This window comes from Neoarius graeffei, chromosome 24, assembly GCF_027579695.1.
Source record: "Neoarius graeffei isolate fNeoGra1 chromosome 24, fNeoGra1.pri, whole genome shotgun sequence".
Lineage (NCBI taxonomy): Eukaryota > Metazoa > Chordata > Actinopteri > Siluriformes > Ariidae > Neoarius > Neoarius graeffei.
In genome coordinates this window covers 51739930-51756626 of record NC_083592.1, presented here as the reverse complement: position 1 = coordinate 51756626, position 16697 = coordinate 51739930, and the positions used below count along the sequence as shown (strand labels likewise).

The window sequence follows — 16697 nt, the reverse complement described above, 5'->3', positions numbered from 1 at the left end:
CAACTAAACAACATGGCGCCTCAGTCTGGAAAACGCCAATTCGGATTGTTTTCGCACCGTCTGGCAGTGTATCTACTATGATTGGAATATTTTTGGAGCAATTATAACGTATTTGATGATCAGACACATTGTCACGTAGTGTTGCTGGGATGTTTTCATGGAGTCGGTAAGGGGGCGCACGCCGAGAGTAAGAGGGCGCAGCGCCCCTGTTCCCCCGTTTAGACGAAAGCCTGACATTTGTGGGGTCGATTAAATGCTCAAAATGGCCAGAAAAATATCTTTACTATATTTTCTATTCATTTTACAACTTATGGTGGTAAATAAAAGTGTGACTTTTCATGGAAAACACAACGGTAATATATATATATATATATATATATATATATATATATATATATATATAATGTGTGTGTGTGTGTGTGTGAGAGAGAGTTTAAGAACGCACATATACACATTTATATATTTTGATTCAGGTTTAGATATTTATATGAATCTGTATGCATCTCATCTCATCTCATTATCTCTAGCCGCTTTATCCTTCTACAGGGTCGCAGGCGAGCTGGAGCCTATCCCAGCTGACTACGGGCGAAAGGCGGGATACACCCTGGACAAGTCACCAGGTCATCACAGGGCTGACACATAGACACAGACAACCATTCACACTCACATCTACGCTCAATTTAGAGTCACCAGTTAACCTAACCTGCATGTCTTTGGACTGTGGGGGAAACCGGAGCACCCGGAGGAAACCCACGCGGACACGGGGAGAACATGCAAACTCCGCACAGAAAGGCCCTCGCCGGCCACGGGGCTCGAACCCAGGACCTTCTTGCTGTGAGGTGACAGCGCTAACCACTACACCACCGTGCCGCCCCATCTGTATGCATATTTTTCTTTAATTATATATTATAACATTATTGTGCAATTATGTGTTCATCCACCAGATTTTCATACCTGCTGCATTAAACTCCCAAGCCTCCGTATGCAGGAAATACAAACCAATTCCCTTGAAACTGGACCAAGCGAACTTACTGTAAATCTGACAAGAAATCATGTGCGCGCAACCCATAATGGTCCACTTTCCAGGCAAAAAGCCTTCAAAATGATGCGTCCATGATGTTTCAGTGAGGTCTAAAGTGTATTTTTGGACCAGAATGATACTACTTTTATTATGGATTGGCAAAACAGCTACAGGTAATTTAATCTGATGCCTCATTGATTGGTTGGCACCAGGGCAGGAATTTCACGAGGGCCATGGCTCTCGTGCCCTCTCAATTTGGCCTCGTGCCCTTGGAAAAAAATATCTGCCGTAAGGCCACAGTGGCCTTGATGCCCTGCGGTTTTGTAGTCTGCCTCGTGACTGCCAATAGGCTTTAACATCACCCGCGTCTATTGAGAAAAAAAATACGTCATTTGATGATATTCTGGATTCTTATTGGGCAACTCATCACTGGTGGATCGGACTCGAGCCTGGCACGAACCGCTCCGACGTGCTATAATGACACCAATCTATCACCAGCCATTCAGGAGACTTAATCAAACGCATCCCCGCCCACTTGTGTCCACGTCTGAGACGTTGAATTTTCACAGAAGGAGGGAAGTTGTTGACTGAGGTAAGACTGTGTGATAAATTAACAAACGAATAAGATAGGAATTTCAACATATAGGGCTTAAATTTGTTCCCGTTAAATAAGCATTGCTTGTACAGTAACGTTATGTCGTTACAACGTTGACCCACATTTAACGTGCCGAGTACCGACTGTAGCCGCTAACAAATGCTAATTAGCTTGCTGTCAAGTTTTTCCTTTGCCGAGCTTTAAGCGTAAGGCCATGGATGTTACTACTGCTTGTTCCTGCTGTAATATGATGCGTGATATGTGCTGTTGTCTGTTCATAACCACTTTTTTAATCTATGCAGTTAGCATTGTTTTGTTACTAGTATTGTATGTTTCTTTTTGCTGTTTAACCGAAGTGTAACTGCTGCCATCTTGACGAGATCGCCATCACAAGAGATTTTCTCATTGTTTTTGGCGTCATTACAACATTAACATTTACTTTTATTCATTTTCATATACATTCTAGTATATGTTCCATTTACAGTCAAAAATGTTGCGTAGTAGTACAGTCTGAAGATGCTCTTGCACATTCGGTGTCAATTGAACAAAAATTATGGGAGGATATAAGTTTAATAAGTTTTACAATTTTTGAAGTGAGTGATGGATTGATAAGTTTAGATGTGTTCAATATTTTCTTATCTTCAGACATAATAGTGTAGGAGATGTTTCTTTACCTGCTTGATAGTTTCGACTGAGACTCCAATCTTCCTCAGAAGAGTCATTAGTCCTTAAATTAAATTCATTATAGACGTGAACTTAAAATCATTGTTTTATTTTATGGCCTCGGTGCCCTGGCTTTTGGCCTTCGTGCCCTCAAAAAATTGACAGCACAAAAGGCCAAGTGGCCTTGCCCCTAAAATGACGAAATTCCAGGCCTGGTTGGCACCATGCCAAATTCATTTTTGGCACTGTCCCAATTATGTCAGAATATTAGTCGTCAATATTCTAACACAGGACCGACTTTAAAAGTAGACTGCCTTTCGGATTTTTCAACTGTAGGTCATAAAAAGAATTTTCCCCAACACCCAAAATTTTTTTATTTTTGTTTAGTGGACCGAAAGCTACTGAATTCGAAATCACAGACTTCCAATTTTATTCGTTTTTTTAAATAGAACAATTAATGAATTTATCTCCACGTGGCCCGAAATTCTCCGCTATTTCTTCTTGCTTCACCATGACCCAATACAAGATACTACGTCATGCATCATGTGGTGGGCTTTCCACATTTGCGCAAGGCGTTGTGGGATACAAATTTGAAACTGGAGAGAAAAATGGAGGACGCGAGTGTGCAAATGAAACATGAAAGACCGACTAACGGAAAGCGAGAAGAAAAGACATTGTTATATACGAAGGAAAGGAAACGCAGGACCAAACTAATAAATATCGGCGCTTGGCGAGAACTGTCAGTGCATGCTCAAAGGTAAACCTGTGCATGCGCACACACACGGACTTCCCCTGTCTGCTTGACTGCACGAAGCGAGCGATTTCATGTACGATATTTGCTTTAATCCCCTCAAATTAAATAACTTCCCAGCCACAGAATGGCCTGAGATTTTGTGAGATATTACAGAAATAAACATATATCACAATGACCACATTTCAGAGGGAACTAAATTTCACCGATTTTATAAAATCAAATGGCCGTCTTGCTCTTTTCCAAAGAGGAGCAAAAATAGTCAGTCATTGTTACGCGGTGCTGGTGTTGCTTGCGGTAATTACGTTTGTTTAATGATGTGTTGCTGGTCTTGTTAATGTCTCTCCAATCATATCCCATAGGTGGAGCGTTGGTGCATTGGCGTTGGGCTTACTGGGCGGTCCTCCAACTATAAAGACGCCCTAACTTCGTGATGGCGCTCTCTCTCTCTCGCTTGCGCTTCCTCTTTGAGCAGACGCCGGCACACGCGCACCTTTTAATGTTTTGTTAGTTAGTTTTGATTTCTTTTGTAAATATCTTTAGCTGGTGGTGGTGGTGGTGTTAGCTAGTTTTAGTTTTGGGTGGTTGTTCCTGCATGTTTTGTAGAACAGTCAGTCAGTGTAGGTTAGGCAGAGGACCGGAAGATTTCAAGTCCAAGTTTCTTCTTTCTAACCTCTGAACATGCAGTGTTGAAAACATGCAGACCAGGACTCAGGACTCAGAATCAGTCAGTACATGTACAACGAATGAACGCTGTCGAGTGTTGACTCATTTCCGGTTCCGGACAGTAACTACACGGGAGTCATTTAAAACAAGTCCCTGTCTCAAGTCCTCTAGAACCAGCCTCAGTCCAATACAGTCGTGGATGATGTTAAAGTGGTAAATGTATCCTGTAAGGGTGCTATAGAGATCTTGCAGTCACGTGACCGGAAAGTACACAACCGCCATCTTGTCGGTCAAAAACACCGCTGAATACTGCTGCACTCGTGTACAGAATGGATCAATTTCAACCGACAGACTACACGGCTCATTTTTCTAATGAGCAGATTACTAGATATATGTCTAAAATAAACGATCTACAGATTTGTGACCCTTATGGCTTTCCGGATGGAGTTTTCACGACCGGATTTTGAACTGCCAGCGGAATACCCGGACGTGTATAATTACCTCATTAACTTTCCCTCGCTGTTCAGTGGTGAAGCACTGCGTGCTTATAAATCTCTGCACAGTTATCTTTACAGAAATTCAGGATTTGTCAGCGACTCAGATGTGACATCTTGTAAACAAGAATCCTCATTGGACGGGTAAGTCACTTAAGTATTGAGTATAGCACTGACCAGCCGATTATAGAATAGAATAAGGTAATTCCAGCTGTAATTCCAAATCGTCCGTGTTGTTTACATGGATCTGGCGTTGGAGAGATAGAGGCTTAGCAGTGGAGGTTTGAGTGGCTGTTTTCTGAGCTTAGTCAACAGGCCGGCTCTGCAGCCTCGCTTTTGCTTCCGCTCCCGGCGCCGCCTCCTTAGCTTTGCTTCCGATAACAATCCACGGAGACCCCGCTGGTCTTGCTATCTCGTCCGGAATGTTGTACATGCGATGGAAATCGCTACAAACCGTCATTTTCTGCTGGAAACCAATGTCCAGTAAGTCCATACGGTTGTAGTGTATATTGAAGTCTGGTACAGACGAACAACACGCAAAAATACACACAAAAAACATAAAAAACGTGCACAGGTAGGGAGAGCTTGTAGCCGCAGCTGTTGTAGTAGAATTGTATATAGTAGGGTTTTCCAGAAGAAAAGGTAGAAGTAAAAGCAGAAGTAGAACCAGAAGTAGAAGCAGAAGGCGGAATATGGCGTTTGACCGACAAGATGGCGTCTGTCACAATCTGGATCGGCTGTGACGTCACATGCAAGTGCTCCATTGAGCTGATTATTTGTTGATGGTTACTGGATCAGCCAGCAAAAACAGTGCAAAAAACATCACACACTTTTCAACGCTGTTTCTACACATTCTGTAAAAACAGAGCATCTGGTACAAAAATAGGTACCCTATGGGTACATGTGGCTACTGCTTATAAATAAAATTGCTTTCTGATCCCATGTCCATACGGTAAATACGAGGGTAAGTCAAAAAGTTCGAAGACAGATGTTATAATTTCAAAAGGAATTCAAAAAAGGAATACAAAGAAGGAATTCTCCGACGGAAACATCGCTTGCAGAAGTGTTTAGACTTAAATGGAGGATATGTAGAGAAATAGCTTTATTATTTTCAGAAATAAAGATTTTTTTTCTCCCATTTGTTTTCAAACTTTTTAACGTTATCAATTCTATTTGCCTCATCTCTTGCAAGCATCACCAAGCTGTAAGCAGCATCAGAGCTTGTAGTATTTTGGTTACCAATTTTGTTTACCGTGTTTTGTTCAAAATACAGTGCCGTGAACTCGATCTAGTTCAAAAATAGTAAGAAAGCACTTGTTCATGAATTGTCCGAGAAGCATTATTTAGTTAGCCTGGCAAGCCAGACTAAATGTGAATATTTAGTCTGGCCTCGATCCGTAGACATTACCGAAGCGGGTAGGAGGAACAAACCGCTGTCTTTCAAACTGTCTCTGTGCGTATAGGCCAACGCTCTGACCAATCAGCGCAACAGTGACTGTGACGTAGTCAGAGCGACAGAAAGCAGTGGGGGAGGCCTTGAAATAAATAATTTTTCAAAATGCGCATTACTTAATAAACAGGTTCTAGATATTAAGAAGTTTGGAGATAATGACCACAAGTTCCGAGTCTGTACCACATACACATTTTTTTCCAAGTGTTTTTCAAGGGTTTGCTTAAACTGCTTTTGAGAGTTTTTATTTAGTGTTTGGTGAAATAATTTCCCTTAGATTTAAAATAACGGGAAAATAAGAAACAATCAAAAAGTAATGTTTCAAAGCTGTTTATTAATTCTTCGTACTGCACAAACTAGCCCCATCCTTTTGGCTACGAGCGGAGCCAGCTGGTAGATCAGACTTTTGCCATAGCCGGTCGGCAAAACAGCGAAAACGTCCTTCTTGAAAAGGAATGAGCGGAGAGCCTCTTCCTGCTCATGTTTCAACGAAAACTCCAAGTCTAATTCTTCTAAAACTGATTCCAAAGCGGAGTCAAACGCGCGCTGTTCACTAGCCGTTGCCATCTTTCCTGTTGTGCTTTCTCCAGTGTCGCGCAGCGTTGTCGTCACTCCTGCAAAAGCCCGCCCAAAGAATCCAAACAAAAACCTTGCGTTGTGATTGGCGGGCACGATTTGATGCCCGGGGTGTTTTTGTTTATATGGTGTGAGGCTAGACCCATTCGCTAGGCAAAAATATTTTTGGCCGCTAGGCGGTTGGGTCTAGTTTACTAGGCTATTATTTAGTACTAATGAGCACATTTTGTTTCACAACTGTAGTGTAAAGACTCTAAAATAAAATGAAAAAATTAAAGCAAATAGAAGTTCAATAGAACTTCCATACTTTGCTGTGTTCAATAAAACTTCACGCCGTTCTGGTGATTGTAATGCTTATGCGCAGTGCGCTATTGTTCCACTCATGGCACAACACACACACACACACACACGTGCATATATAGCCCTGCGATGACCTGGCAACTTATCCAGGGTATACCCCGCCTCTCGCCCATAGGCAGCTGGGATAGGCTCCAGCTTGCCTGCAACCCTGTAGAACAGGATAAGCGGCTACAAATAATGGATGGATACACACACACACGTATATATATACACATACATATATACACACACATTCACTGGCAACTTTAATAGGAACTTCTTGTTAATTCTAAAGCCTCACTCACAACCCGCCATAAATGTTTTGGACACGCACGGGTCGCAGGGTTTGGTAGCTCGCAGCCGTGCCGCAGGGTCGTGGTGAACCCGGGGGAAAGTTTGGGGGAGGGGTATGGGCAAAGTACTTGTCAAGTACAGGTTGCACACCTGACTTCCTCAAGACGTGGGAAAAATTGCGCCGTTTGCCCGTGGGAAGCGTATATCTGACGCACGTGATACAATCACTCATAACTTGCGTGTGATGCAAGCCAGGAGTGGGTATAAAACCAGCGTGTCTGCAGCATTCTGCATCTGTCTTTCGGCTGAAGAACATTGGATATTTTGTGGGAAAAATGTAAAAATTTTCAGTTGAAAAGTTTAGAAAATGGGACCCAAGAAGAAGCGAGCAAAAGTGAAGTAACCCAGACTGAAACAGCAGAGGGGGAGGAGGAGGGAGAATTTGATAATGATGGTAGCAGCACCGGCGAGCCCTGCACGGACAGGGAGAAGTTTGCCTTCAAGCCGGCAGAAGGCCCAGCACCCCGCCAGAGGGATTTTCACAGGTACAGTGCCTTGAAAAAGTATTCATACCCCTTGAACTTTTTCCACATTTTTCCACCTTACAACCACGAACTTAAAAGCTTTTTATTGAGATTTTATGTGATAGACCAACACAGAGTAGCACATAATTGTGAAATGAAACGAAAATGATAAATGGTCTTCAAAATTTTAAACAAATAAAAATCTGAAAAATGTGGTGTGCATTAGTATTCAGCCCCCTGTACTCTGAAACCTCTAAATACAATCCAGTGCAATCAATTGCCTTCAGAAGTCATCTAATTAGTTAATAGAGTCCTGCTGTGTGTAATTTACTCTCAGCATAAATACACTTGTTCTGTGAAGGCCTCAGTGGTTTGTTAGAGAACCCTGAAGAACAAACAGCATCATGAAGACCAAAGAACTCACCAGACAGGTCAGGGATAAAGTTCTGGAGAAGTTTAAAGCAGGGTTAGGTTATAAAAAAAATCCCAAGCTCTGAACATCTCAAGAAGCACTGTTCAATCCATCATTCAAAAATGGAAAAAGTATGGCACAACTGCAAACCTACCAAGACATGGCCGTCCACCTAAACTGACAGAGCGAGCAAGGAGAGCACTGGTCAGAGAAGCAGCCAAGAGGCCCATGATCACTCTGGAGGAGCTGCAGAAATCCACAGCTCAGGTGGGAGAATCTGTGCACAGGACAACTATAAGTCGTACACTCCACAAATCTGGCCTTTTTGGAAGAGTGGCAAGAAGAAAGCCATTGTTGAAAGACAGGCAGAAAAAGTCCCGTTTGCAGTTTGCCAGAAGCCATGTGGGGACACAGCAAACATGTGGAAGAAGGTGCTTTGGTCAGATGAGACCAAAGTTGAACTTTTTGGCCTAAATGCAAAGCGCTACGTGTGGCGGAAAACTAACACTGCTCATCACCCTGCACACACCATCCCCACTGTGAAACATGGTGGTGGCAGCATCATGCTATGGGGATGCTTTTCTTCAGCAGGGACAGGGAAGCTGGTCAGAGTTGATGGGAAGATGGATGGAGCTAAATACAGGGCAATCCTGGAAGAAAACCTGTTGGAGGCTGCAAAAGACTTGAGACTGGGAAGGAGATTCACCTTCCAGCAAGACAATGACCCTAAACATACAGCCAGAGCTACAATGGAATGGCTTAGATCAAAGAATATTCATGTATTAGAATGGCCCAGTCAAAGTCCAGACCTAAATCCCATTCAGCATCTGTGGCAAGACTTGAAAATTGCTGTTCACAGACGCTCTCCATCCAATCTGGCTGAGCTTGAGCTATTTTGCAAAGAAGAATGGGCAAAAATTTCAGTGTCTAGATGTGCAAAGCTGGTAGAGACATACCACAAAAGACTTGCAGCTGTAATTGCAGCAAAAGGTGGCTCTACAAAGTATTGACACAGGGGGGCTGAATACTAATGCATACTGCATTTTTCAGATTTTTATTTGTTTAAAAATTTGAAGGCCATTTATCATTTTCGTTTCACTTCACAATTATGTGCTACTCTGTGTTGGTCTATCACATAAAATCTCAATAAAAAACTTAAGTTCGTGGTTGTAAGGTGGAAAAATGTGAAAAAGTTCAAGGGGTATGAATACTTTTTCAAGGCACTGTACCGTAAATATACACATGCTTTAAACATTCATTTCAGTATCTATATGCTTATGTAATTAATATTATATATGCTGATTTTCATGCATGTTTCAGCTAACGATGCCCAGAAGTGAGGACCCTGCAATCCCATCATCGCTGTCAGGTCATTGTGCAATGCTCAGTGATAAGGACAAGCACATCCTGACACCCCGTCCCACCACTCAGCAGGAGCAGGAGCAGGACAGTAGCTCGGAGTCAAAGTGTGTTTCAGTGCTCAAACTGTTGGGGTTATTAAGTTGGGATTTTTTACAATGTAATAAAATGCTTTATTCCCTTATACTCATGTTTTATTATTTGACATTTGCATGGTAAATTAACATATACTCAAATAAAAACAGCAAATGAGGTGGGTTTCTTCCTTTCTACAATGCTACATGATCGGTTCCTTGGTTCCTCCCCAACATATATACCCAGACTCTTGCCCCTTGTGCAGGTTGCGTGCGCTGCATGCAGGTCGCGTGCGCTGTGCGCACACCACACATAGGGGTAGAAAGTGAGATGCACTTCTGTCTTGCACGCTGCACAAATACGAAGTGTGGAATAGTTGTGTAGTATTTCTGAGGCACGTCACTCGTACAATGACCGTGCGTCACTCATGAGTTTTACTGTCATCGCAAAAAGTCCCAACTAGCCGCGCTGCTGACTTGGTTCAGGTGTACAAAAGGAATACGGGTCCCGTACATCTCATCTCATTATCTCTAGCCGCTTTATCCTTCTACAGGGTCGCAGGCAAGCTGGAGCCTATCCCAGCTGACTACGGGCGAAAGGCGGGGTACACCCTGGACAAGTCGCCAGGTCATCACAGGGCTGACACATAGACACAGACAACCATTCACACTCACATTCACACCTACGCTCAATTTAGAGTCACCAGTTAACCTAACCTGCATGTATTTGGACTGTGGGGGAAACCGGAGCACCCGGAGGAAACCCACGTGGACACGGGGAGAACATGCAAACTCCGCACAGAAAGGCCCTCGCCGGCCATGGGGCTCGAACCCAGGACCTTCTTGCTGTGAGGCGACAGCGCTAACCACTACACCACCGTGCCGCCTAGGTCCCGTACATAGTGTATATATTCTTGATTTCTCGCAAGACCCATAGAATTTGCACGTGCAGGATCAAAAGTCTCCACGGGCAGTCTGCGATCTTCTACGGTGCTGAACACACGCAAGTGTCATGTAAGTCTCAAGCACGGTTTTGCCAATGTTTTTTTTTACCGTAGACCGCCCGTAGTAGCCCGTACGGTGGGTTGTGAGTGAGGCTTAAGATTCATGTTCTTGGCTGCAGGACTGGAACCCACTGTGTTCTCTTGCATGCTGAGGTGCTTTTCTGCTCACCACGGTTGTAAAGAGTGATTATATGAGTTACTATATCCTTCCTGGCAGCTGCTTAATCTAGCCATTTTTCTCTGACCGCTCTTGTCAACAAGGGTTTCCACCCACAGAGCTGTCCTTCATTCAACTCAGTGTTTTTTTGTTTTGTTTTTCGCACCATTCTGTGTATAACCCCGATTCCAAAAAAGTTGGGACAAAGTACAAATTGTAAACAAAAACGGAATACAATGATGTGGAAGTTTCAAAATTCCATATTTTATTCAGAATAGAACATAGATGACATATCAAATGTTTAAACTGAGAAAATGTATCATTTAAAGAGAAAAATTAGGTGATTTTAAATTTCATGACAACAACACATCTCAAAAAAGTTGGGACAAGGCCATGTTTACCACGGCCATGTTCAGTACCCGGACCCTTCTTCTACGCAGCCATGATGCTGTAATTGATGCAGTATGTGGTTTGGCATTGTCATGTTGGAAAATGCAAGGTCTTCCCTGAAAGAGACGTCGTCTGGATGGGAGCATATGTTGCTCTAGAACCTGGATATACCTTTCAGCATTGATGGTGTCTTTCCAGATGTGTAAGCTGCCCATGCCACACGCACTAATGCAACCCCATACCATCAGAGATGCAGGCTTCTGAACTGAGCGCTGATAACAACTCGGGTCGTCCTTCTCCTCTTTAGTCCGAATGACACGGCGTCCCTGATTTCCATAAAGAACTTCAAATTTTGATTCATCTGACCACAGAACAGTTTTCCACTTTGCCACAGTCCATTTTAAATGAGCCTTGGCCCAGAGAAGACGTCTGCACTTCTGGATCGTGTTTAGATACGGCTTCTTCTTTGAACTATAGAGTTTTAGCTGGCAACGGCGGATGGCACGGTGAATTGTGTTCACAGATAATGTTCTCTGGAAATATTCCTGAGCCCATTTTGTGATTTCCAATACAGAAGCATGCCTGTATGTGATGCAGTGCCGTCTAAGGGCCCGAAGATCACGGGCACCCAGTATGGTTTTCCGGCCTTGACCCTTACGCACAGAGATTCTTCCAGATTCTCTGAATCTTTTGATGATATTATGCACTGTAGATGATGATATGTTCAAACTCTTTGCAATTTTACACTGTCGAACTCCTTTCTGATATTGCTCCACTATTTGTCGGAGCAGAATTAGGGGGATTGGTGATCCTCTTCCCATCTTTACTTCTGAGAGCCGTTGCCACTCCAAGATGCTCTTTTTATACCCAGTCATGTTAATGACCTATTGCCAATTGACCTAATGAGTTGCAATTTGGTCCTCCAGCTGTTCCTTTTTTGTACCTTTAACTTTTCCAGCCTCTTATTGCCCCTGTCCCAACTTTTTTGAGATGTGTTGCTGTCATGAAATTTCAAATGAGCCAATATTTGGCATGAAATTTCAAAATGTCTCACGTTTGACATTTGATATGTTGTCTATGTTCTATTGTGAATACAATATCAGTTTTTGAGATTTGTAAATTATTGCATTCCGTTTTTATTTACAATTTGTACTTTGTCCCAACTTTTTTGGAATCGGAGTTGTAAATTCTAGAGACTGGTGTGTGTGTGTGTGTGTGTGTGTGTGTGTGTGTGTGTGTGTGAAAACCCCAGGAGATCAGCAGTTTCTGAAATACTCAAACCAGTCCATCTGGCTCAAACCAACACCCATACCACAGTGAAAGAAAGTCACACTTCACTGTGAGATCACAATTTTTCCCATTCTGGTGTTTGAACATTAATCGAAGCTTTCGATTTGTATCTGTATGATTTGATACATCAGAGGATTGGCTGATTGGAGACCTGCATCAAAAAAAACAGGTGGATGGGTGTTCCTAATAAAGTGGCCAGCAAGTGTACATACAGTGGCATGCAAAAGTTTGGGCACCCTTACTAAAAATGTCTGTTACTGTGAATAGTTAAGTGAGCAGAAGATGAACTGACCACCAAAAGGCATAAAGGTAAAGACGAGACATTTCTTTTCAGCATTTTCTGCAAGGTTTGTGTATTATTTTTGTTTTGTACAATTGGAGAGTGAAAAAAGAAAAGGAACACCATGCGAAAGTTTGGGCGCCCCAATACATTTGAGTTCTCAGGTAACTTTTACCAAGGTTCCAGACCTTAATTAGCTTATTGAGCTGTGGCTTGTTCAAATTCTTCGTTAGGAAAGGTCAGATGATGCAGATTTCAAAGCTGTATAAATTCTCTGACTCCTCAAACTTGTCCCTAAAATCAACAGCCATGGGCTCCTCTAAGCAACTCCGTCGCATTCTGAATAATAAAATAACTGACGCTCACAAAGCAGGAGAAGGCTACAAGAACGTAGCAAAGTGTTTTCAGGTAGCGGTTTCCTCAGATTATAATGTAATTAAGAAATGGCAGTTAACAGAAACAGTGGAGATCAAGGTGAGGTCTGGAAGATGAAGAAAACTTTCTGAAAGAACTGCTCGTTGGATTGCTAGAAAGGCAAATAAAAACCCCTGTTTGACTGCAAAAGACCTTCAGAAAGATTTAGCAGACCCTGGAGTGGTGGTGCACTGTTCTACTATGCAGCGACACCTGAACAAATATGACCTTCATGAGCGAGTCATCAGAAGAAAACCGTTCCTGCATCCGAGCTACAAAATTCAGCGTCTGAAGTTTGCAAACGAACATCTAAATAAGCCTGATGCATTTTGGAAACAAGTCCTGTGGACTGATGAAATCAAAATAGAACTTTTTGGCCACAATGTGCAAAGGTATGTTTGGAGAAAAAAGGGTGCCAAATTCCAGGAAAAGAACATCTCTCCGACTCTGAAGCATGGGTGTGGATCGATCATGCTTTGGGGTTGTGTTGCAGCCAGTGGCACAGGGCACATTTCATTGGTCGAGGGAAGTACATATTCAAATAAATACCAGCAAATTCTGGAAGCAAACATCACACCATCTGTAAAAAAGTTGAAGTTAAGAAGAGGACGGGTCCTACAATAAGACGATGATCCAAAACGCACCTCAAAATCTACAATGGAATACCTCAAGAGGCACAAGCTGAAGGTTTTGCCCGGGCCCTCACAGTCCCCGACCAAAACATCATTGAAAATCTGTGGATAGCTCTCAAAAGCGCAGTGCATGCAAATCAGCCCAAGAAACTTGTAGAACTAGAAGCCTTTTGCAAGGACTTCTTCTTCTTCTTTTGGCTGCTCCGGATTAGGGGTTGCCACAGCGGCTCTTTCGTCTCCATTGCTCCCTGTTTTCTGCATCCTTCTCTACCACACCTGCCACTTTCATGTCTTCTCTCACCACATCTATGTATCTCCTCTTTGGCCTTCCTTGTTTTCGTTTGCCTGGCAGCTCCATCCTCAACATTCTCCTTCCAACATGCTCTGCATCTCTTCTCAGGATGTGCCCATACCATCTCAGTCTCATCTCTCTTAGCTTAATTCCCAAGCTCTCCACATGTGCTGTCCCTCTGATGTGCTCGTTCCTTATCCTGTCCAACCTCGTCACTCCCATCGCAAACCCTAACATCCTCAACTCTGCCACCTCCAACTTTGCCTTCTGTCTCTTCGTTAAGGGTACGGTCTCCAATCCATACATCACAGCTGGTCTCACTACTGTCTTATACATCGTACCTTTCACTTTTGCTGGGACTTTCCGATCACAAATGACTCCCGAAATCCTTCTCTAACTGCTCCATCCTGCCTGCACTCTCTTTCTCACCTCACTATCGCAGTCCCTATTTTCCTGCACAGTTGACCCCAGGTACTTGAATTCACCAACTTTCTTTATGTCTATTCCAGACAGCCCAAGAAACTTGTAGAACTGGAAGCTTTTTGCAATGACGAATGTGTGAAAATCCCCTAGGTAAGAACTGAAAGATTATTAGCTGGCTACAAAAAGTGTTTACAAGCTGTGACACTTGCCAAAGTGGGCGGCACAGTGGTGTAGTGGTTAGCACTGTCGCCTCACAGCAAGAAGGTTCCAGGTTTGAACCCAGTGGCCAGCGAGGGCCTTTCTGTGTGGAGTTTGCATGTTCTCCCCGTGTCCGCGTGGGTTTCCTCCGGGTGCTCCGGTTTCCCCCACAGTCCAAAGACATGCAGTTAGGTTAACATGGGGCGGCCCTGGACTGAAATGCCCTTGAGCAAGGTACCTAACCCCTGACTGCTCGCCGGGCGCTCTAGTGTGGCTGCCTACTGCTCTGGGTGTGTGTGTGTGCACGCGTGTATGTTCACTGCTTCAGATGGGTTCAATACAGAGGATGAATTTCACTGTGCTTGAAGTGAGCATGTGACAAATAAAGGCTTCTTCTTCTTTCTTACTAGGTACATGCAGGGTGCCCAAACTTTTCCTTCGGGCCATTTTCTTTTTTTTTTTGTCTCATCTCATCTCATTATCTCTAGCCGCTTTATCCTGTTCTACAGGGTCGCAGGCAAGCTGGAGCCTATCCTAGCTGACTACGGGCGAAAGGCGGGGTACACCCTGGACAAGTCGCCAGGTCATCACAGGGCTGACACATAGACACAGACAACCATTCACACTCACATTCACACCTACGGTCAACCAGTTAAATTTTTTGCTTAAGATATAAAGGGAATGAGTCATCTTGAACTCTATGGCTTTTGGAGATCATTTCATCTTCAACCTGATTAACTGTTCACAGTAACAGGAATGGGGCGGCGCGGTGGTGTAGTGGTTAGCGCTGTCGCCTCACAGCAAGAAGGTCCTGGGTTCGAGCCCCGGGGCCGGCGAGGGCCTTTCTGTGCGGAGTTTGCATGTTCTCCCCGTGTCCGCGTGGGTTTCCTCCGGGTGCTCCGGTTTCCCCCACAGTCCAAAGACATGCAGGTTAGGTTAACTGGTGACTCTAAATTGACCGTAGGTGTGAATGTGAGTGTGAATGGTTGTCTGTGTCTATGTGTCAGCCCTGTGATGACCTGGCGACTTGTCCAGGGTGTACCCCGCCTTTCGCCCGTAGTCAGCTGGGATAGGCTCCAGCTTGCCTGCGACCCTGTAGAAGGATAAAGCGGCTAGAGATAATGAGATGAGATGAGTAACAGGAATGAGTGGCACGGTGGTGTAGTGGTTAGCGCTGTCGCCTCACAGCAAGAAGGTCCGGATTCGAGCCCCGTGTCCGTGTGGGTTTCCTCCGGGTGCTCCGGTTTCCCCCACAGTCCAAAGACATGCAGGTTAGGTTAACTGGTGACTCTAAATTGACCGTAGGTGTGAATGTGAGTGTGAATGGTTGTCTGTGTCTATGTGTCAGCCCTGTGATGACCTGGCGACTTGTCCAGGGTGTACCCCGCCTTTCGCCCGTAGTCAGCTGGGATAGGCTCCAGCTTGCCTGCGACCCTGTAGAACAGGATAAAGCGGCTAGAGATAATGAGATGAATCAGATGAAAATAATTCTGACTAAAGATTTTGAAAAAAAAAAAAAACATTCTTTACCTCCTTATTTTTATCCACCAGGAAGTCATAGGAGCAGAGTTTAAACACCAGCAGACCCCTGATCAGCTCTGCACTGCTCTTGCTCTTGTAGGCCTCTTTAGTCTGATGAAAGTCAACCCGGATGGCACCGTCTGCCCGCGCGTGCTCTTCGATACGGAAATGCGCGAGCGCTCTGTTATTACAGAACACAGCTTCCGGCCGGCTCGAGCGCGACCCCGGCAGCCTTTTGAAGCCTCCATGAAACCCGCGCGCGAGGACACTTTTCATCACCCAGGTGTGTATTGATGCTAAAGAAAAATAAATAAACAAACATCTGCACGCACGCGCTCGCTCACTCACGCGCTCACTCACTGACTCCACCTTGTGTCACTCTTCTCTGGCAAGAACAAGTCCATAGCCCCGCCCTCTGTGCACACACCCCTTAGAGTAAAGCCGCGCTGATTGGCTCAAAATTCCGTGACGCTCATGTTTACTGATGTCACTTGCACGTGCAGTGGAAGAGTTCTGGAACGGCTAAAATAAGAACGGTAACTCGGCTCCGGTGATAACCTGGGGGCCAAACAGGCGTGCTGCGTAGATAGACACTCTCCAGGAGCGTAGCTGGAATATTAGAAAAGTGCCCACTGTAATTTTTCTAACTTTTTATTTATTTATTTAAACTAGATTGCAAGCCCCCCTAAAGGAAAATTAAGTTTTTCTCCAAGTTGAAATGAACCATGTGTTTAGTTTTAATCATAGTTTTTGACAACAGTGACATGAACAATAATGCCACCTAAAGTTTGCCTAAAGTTAATCCTTTTTTTTTTTTAACAAAAACAAACATTGTGCCAAGGGGGCCTTTTACCTAGCCTGGGCCCGCCCATCCTAAG

At 44.0% G+C, this 16697-nt stretch overlaps 1 protein-coding gene and 1 long non-coding RNA gene across 2 annotated transcripts in view; one reads left to right on the top strand and one right to left on the bottom strand.

Annotated features, from left to right (window-relative positions):
- prodhb (proline dehydrogenase (oxidase) 1b) overlaps window positions 1-16216 on the bottom strand; it is a 139002-nt gene extending 122786 nt beyond the window's left edge. Inside the window, exon 1 of the mRNA XM_060907456.1 lies at window positions 15829-16216. Within this exon, the coding sequence (XP_060763439.1) occupies window positions 15829-16095 (267 nt within the window). The 5' untranslated portion in view covers window positions 16096-16216. The remainder of the gene's footprint in view (window positions 1-15828) is intronic.
- On the top strand, window positions 7139-9328 carry LOC132872150 (uncharacterized). Its single transcript, XR_009651390.1, has 2 exons — window positions 7139-7394; window positions 9106-9328. It is a non-coding gene; the product is annotated as an uncharacterized LOC132872150 (long non-coding RNA).
- Window positions 16217-16697: the final 481 nt, after the last annotated feature.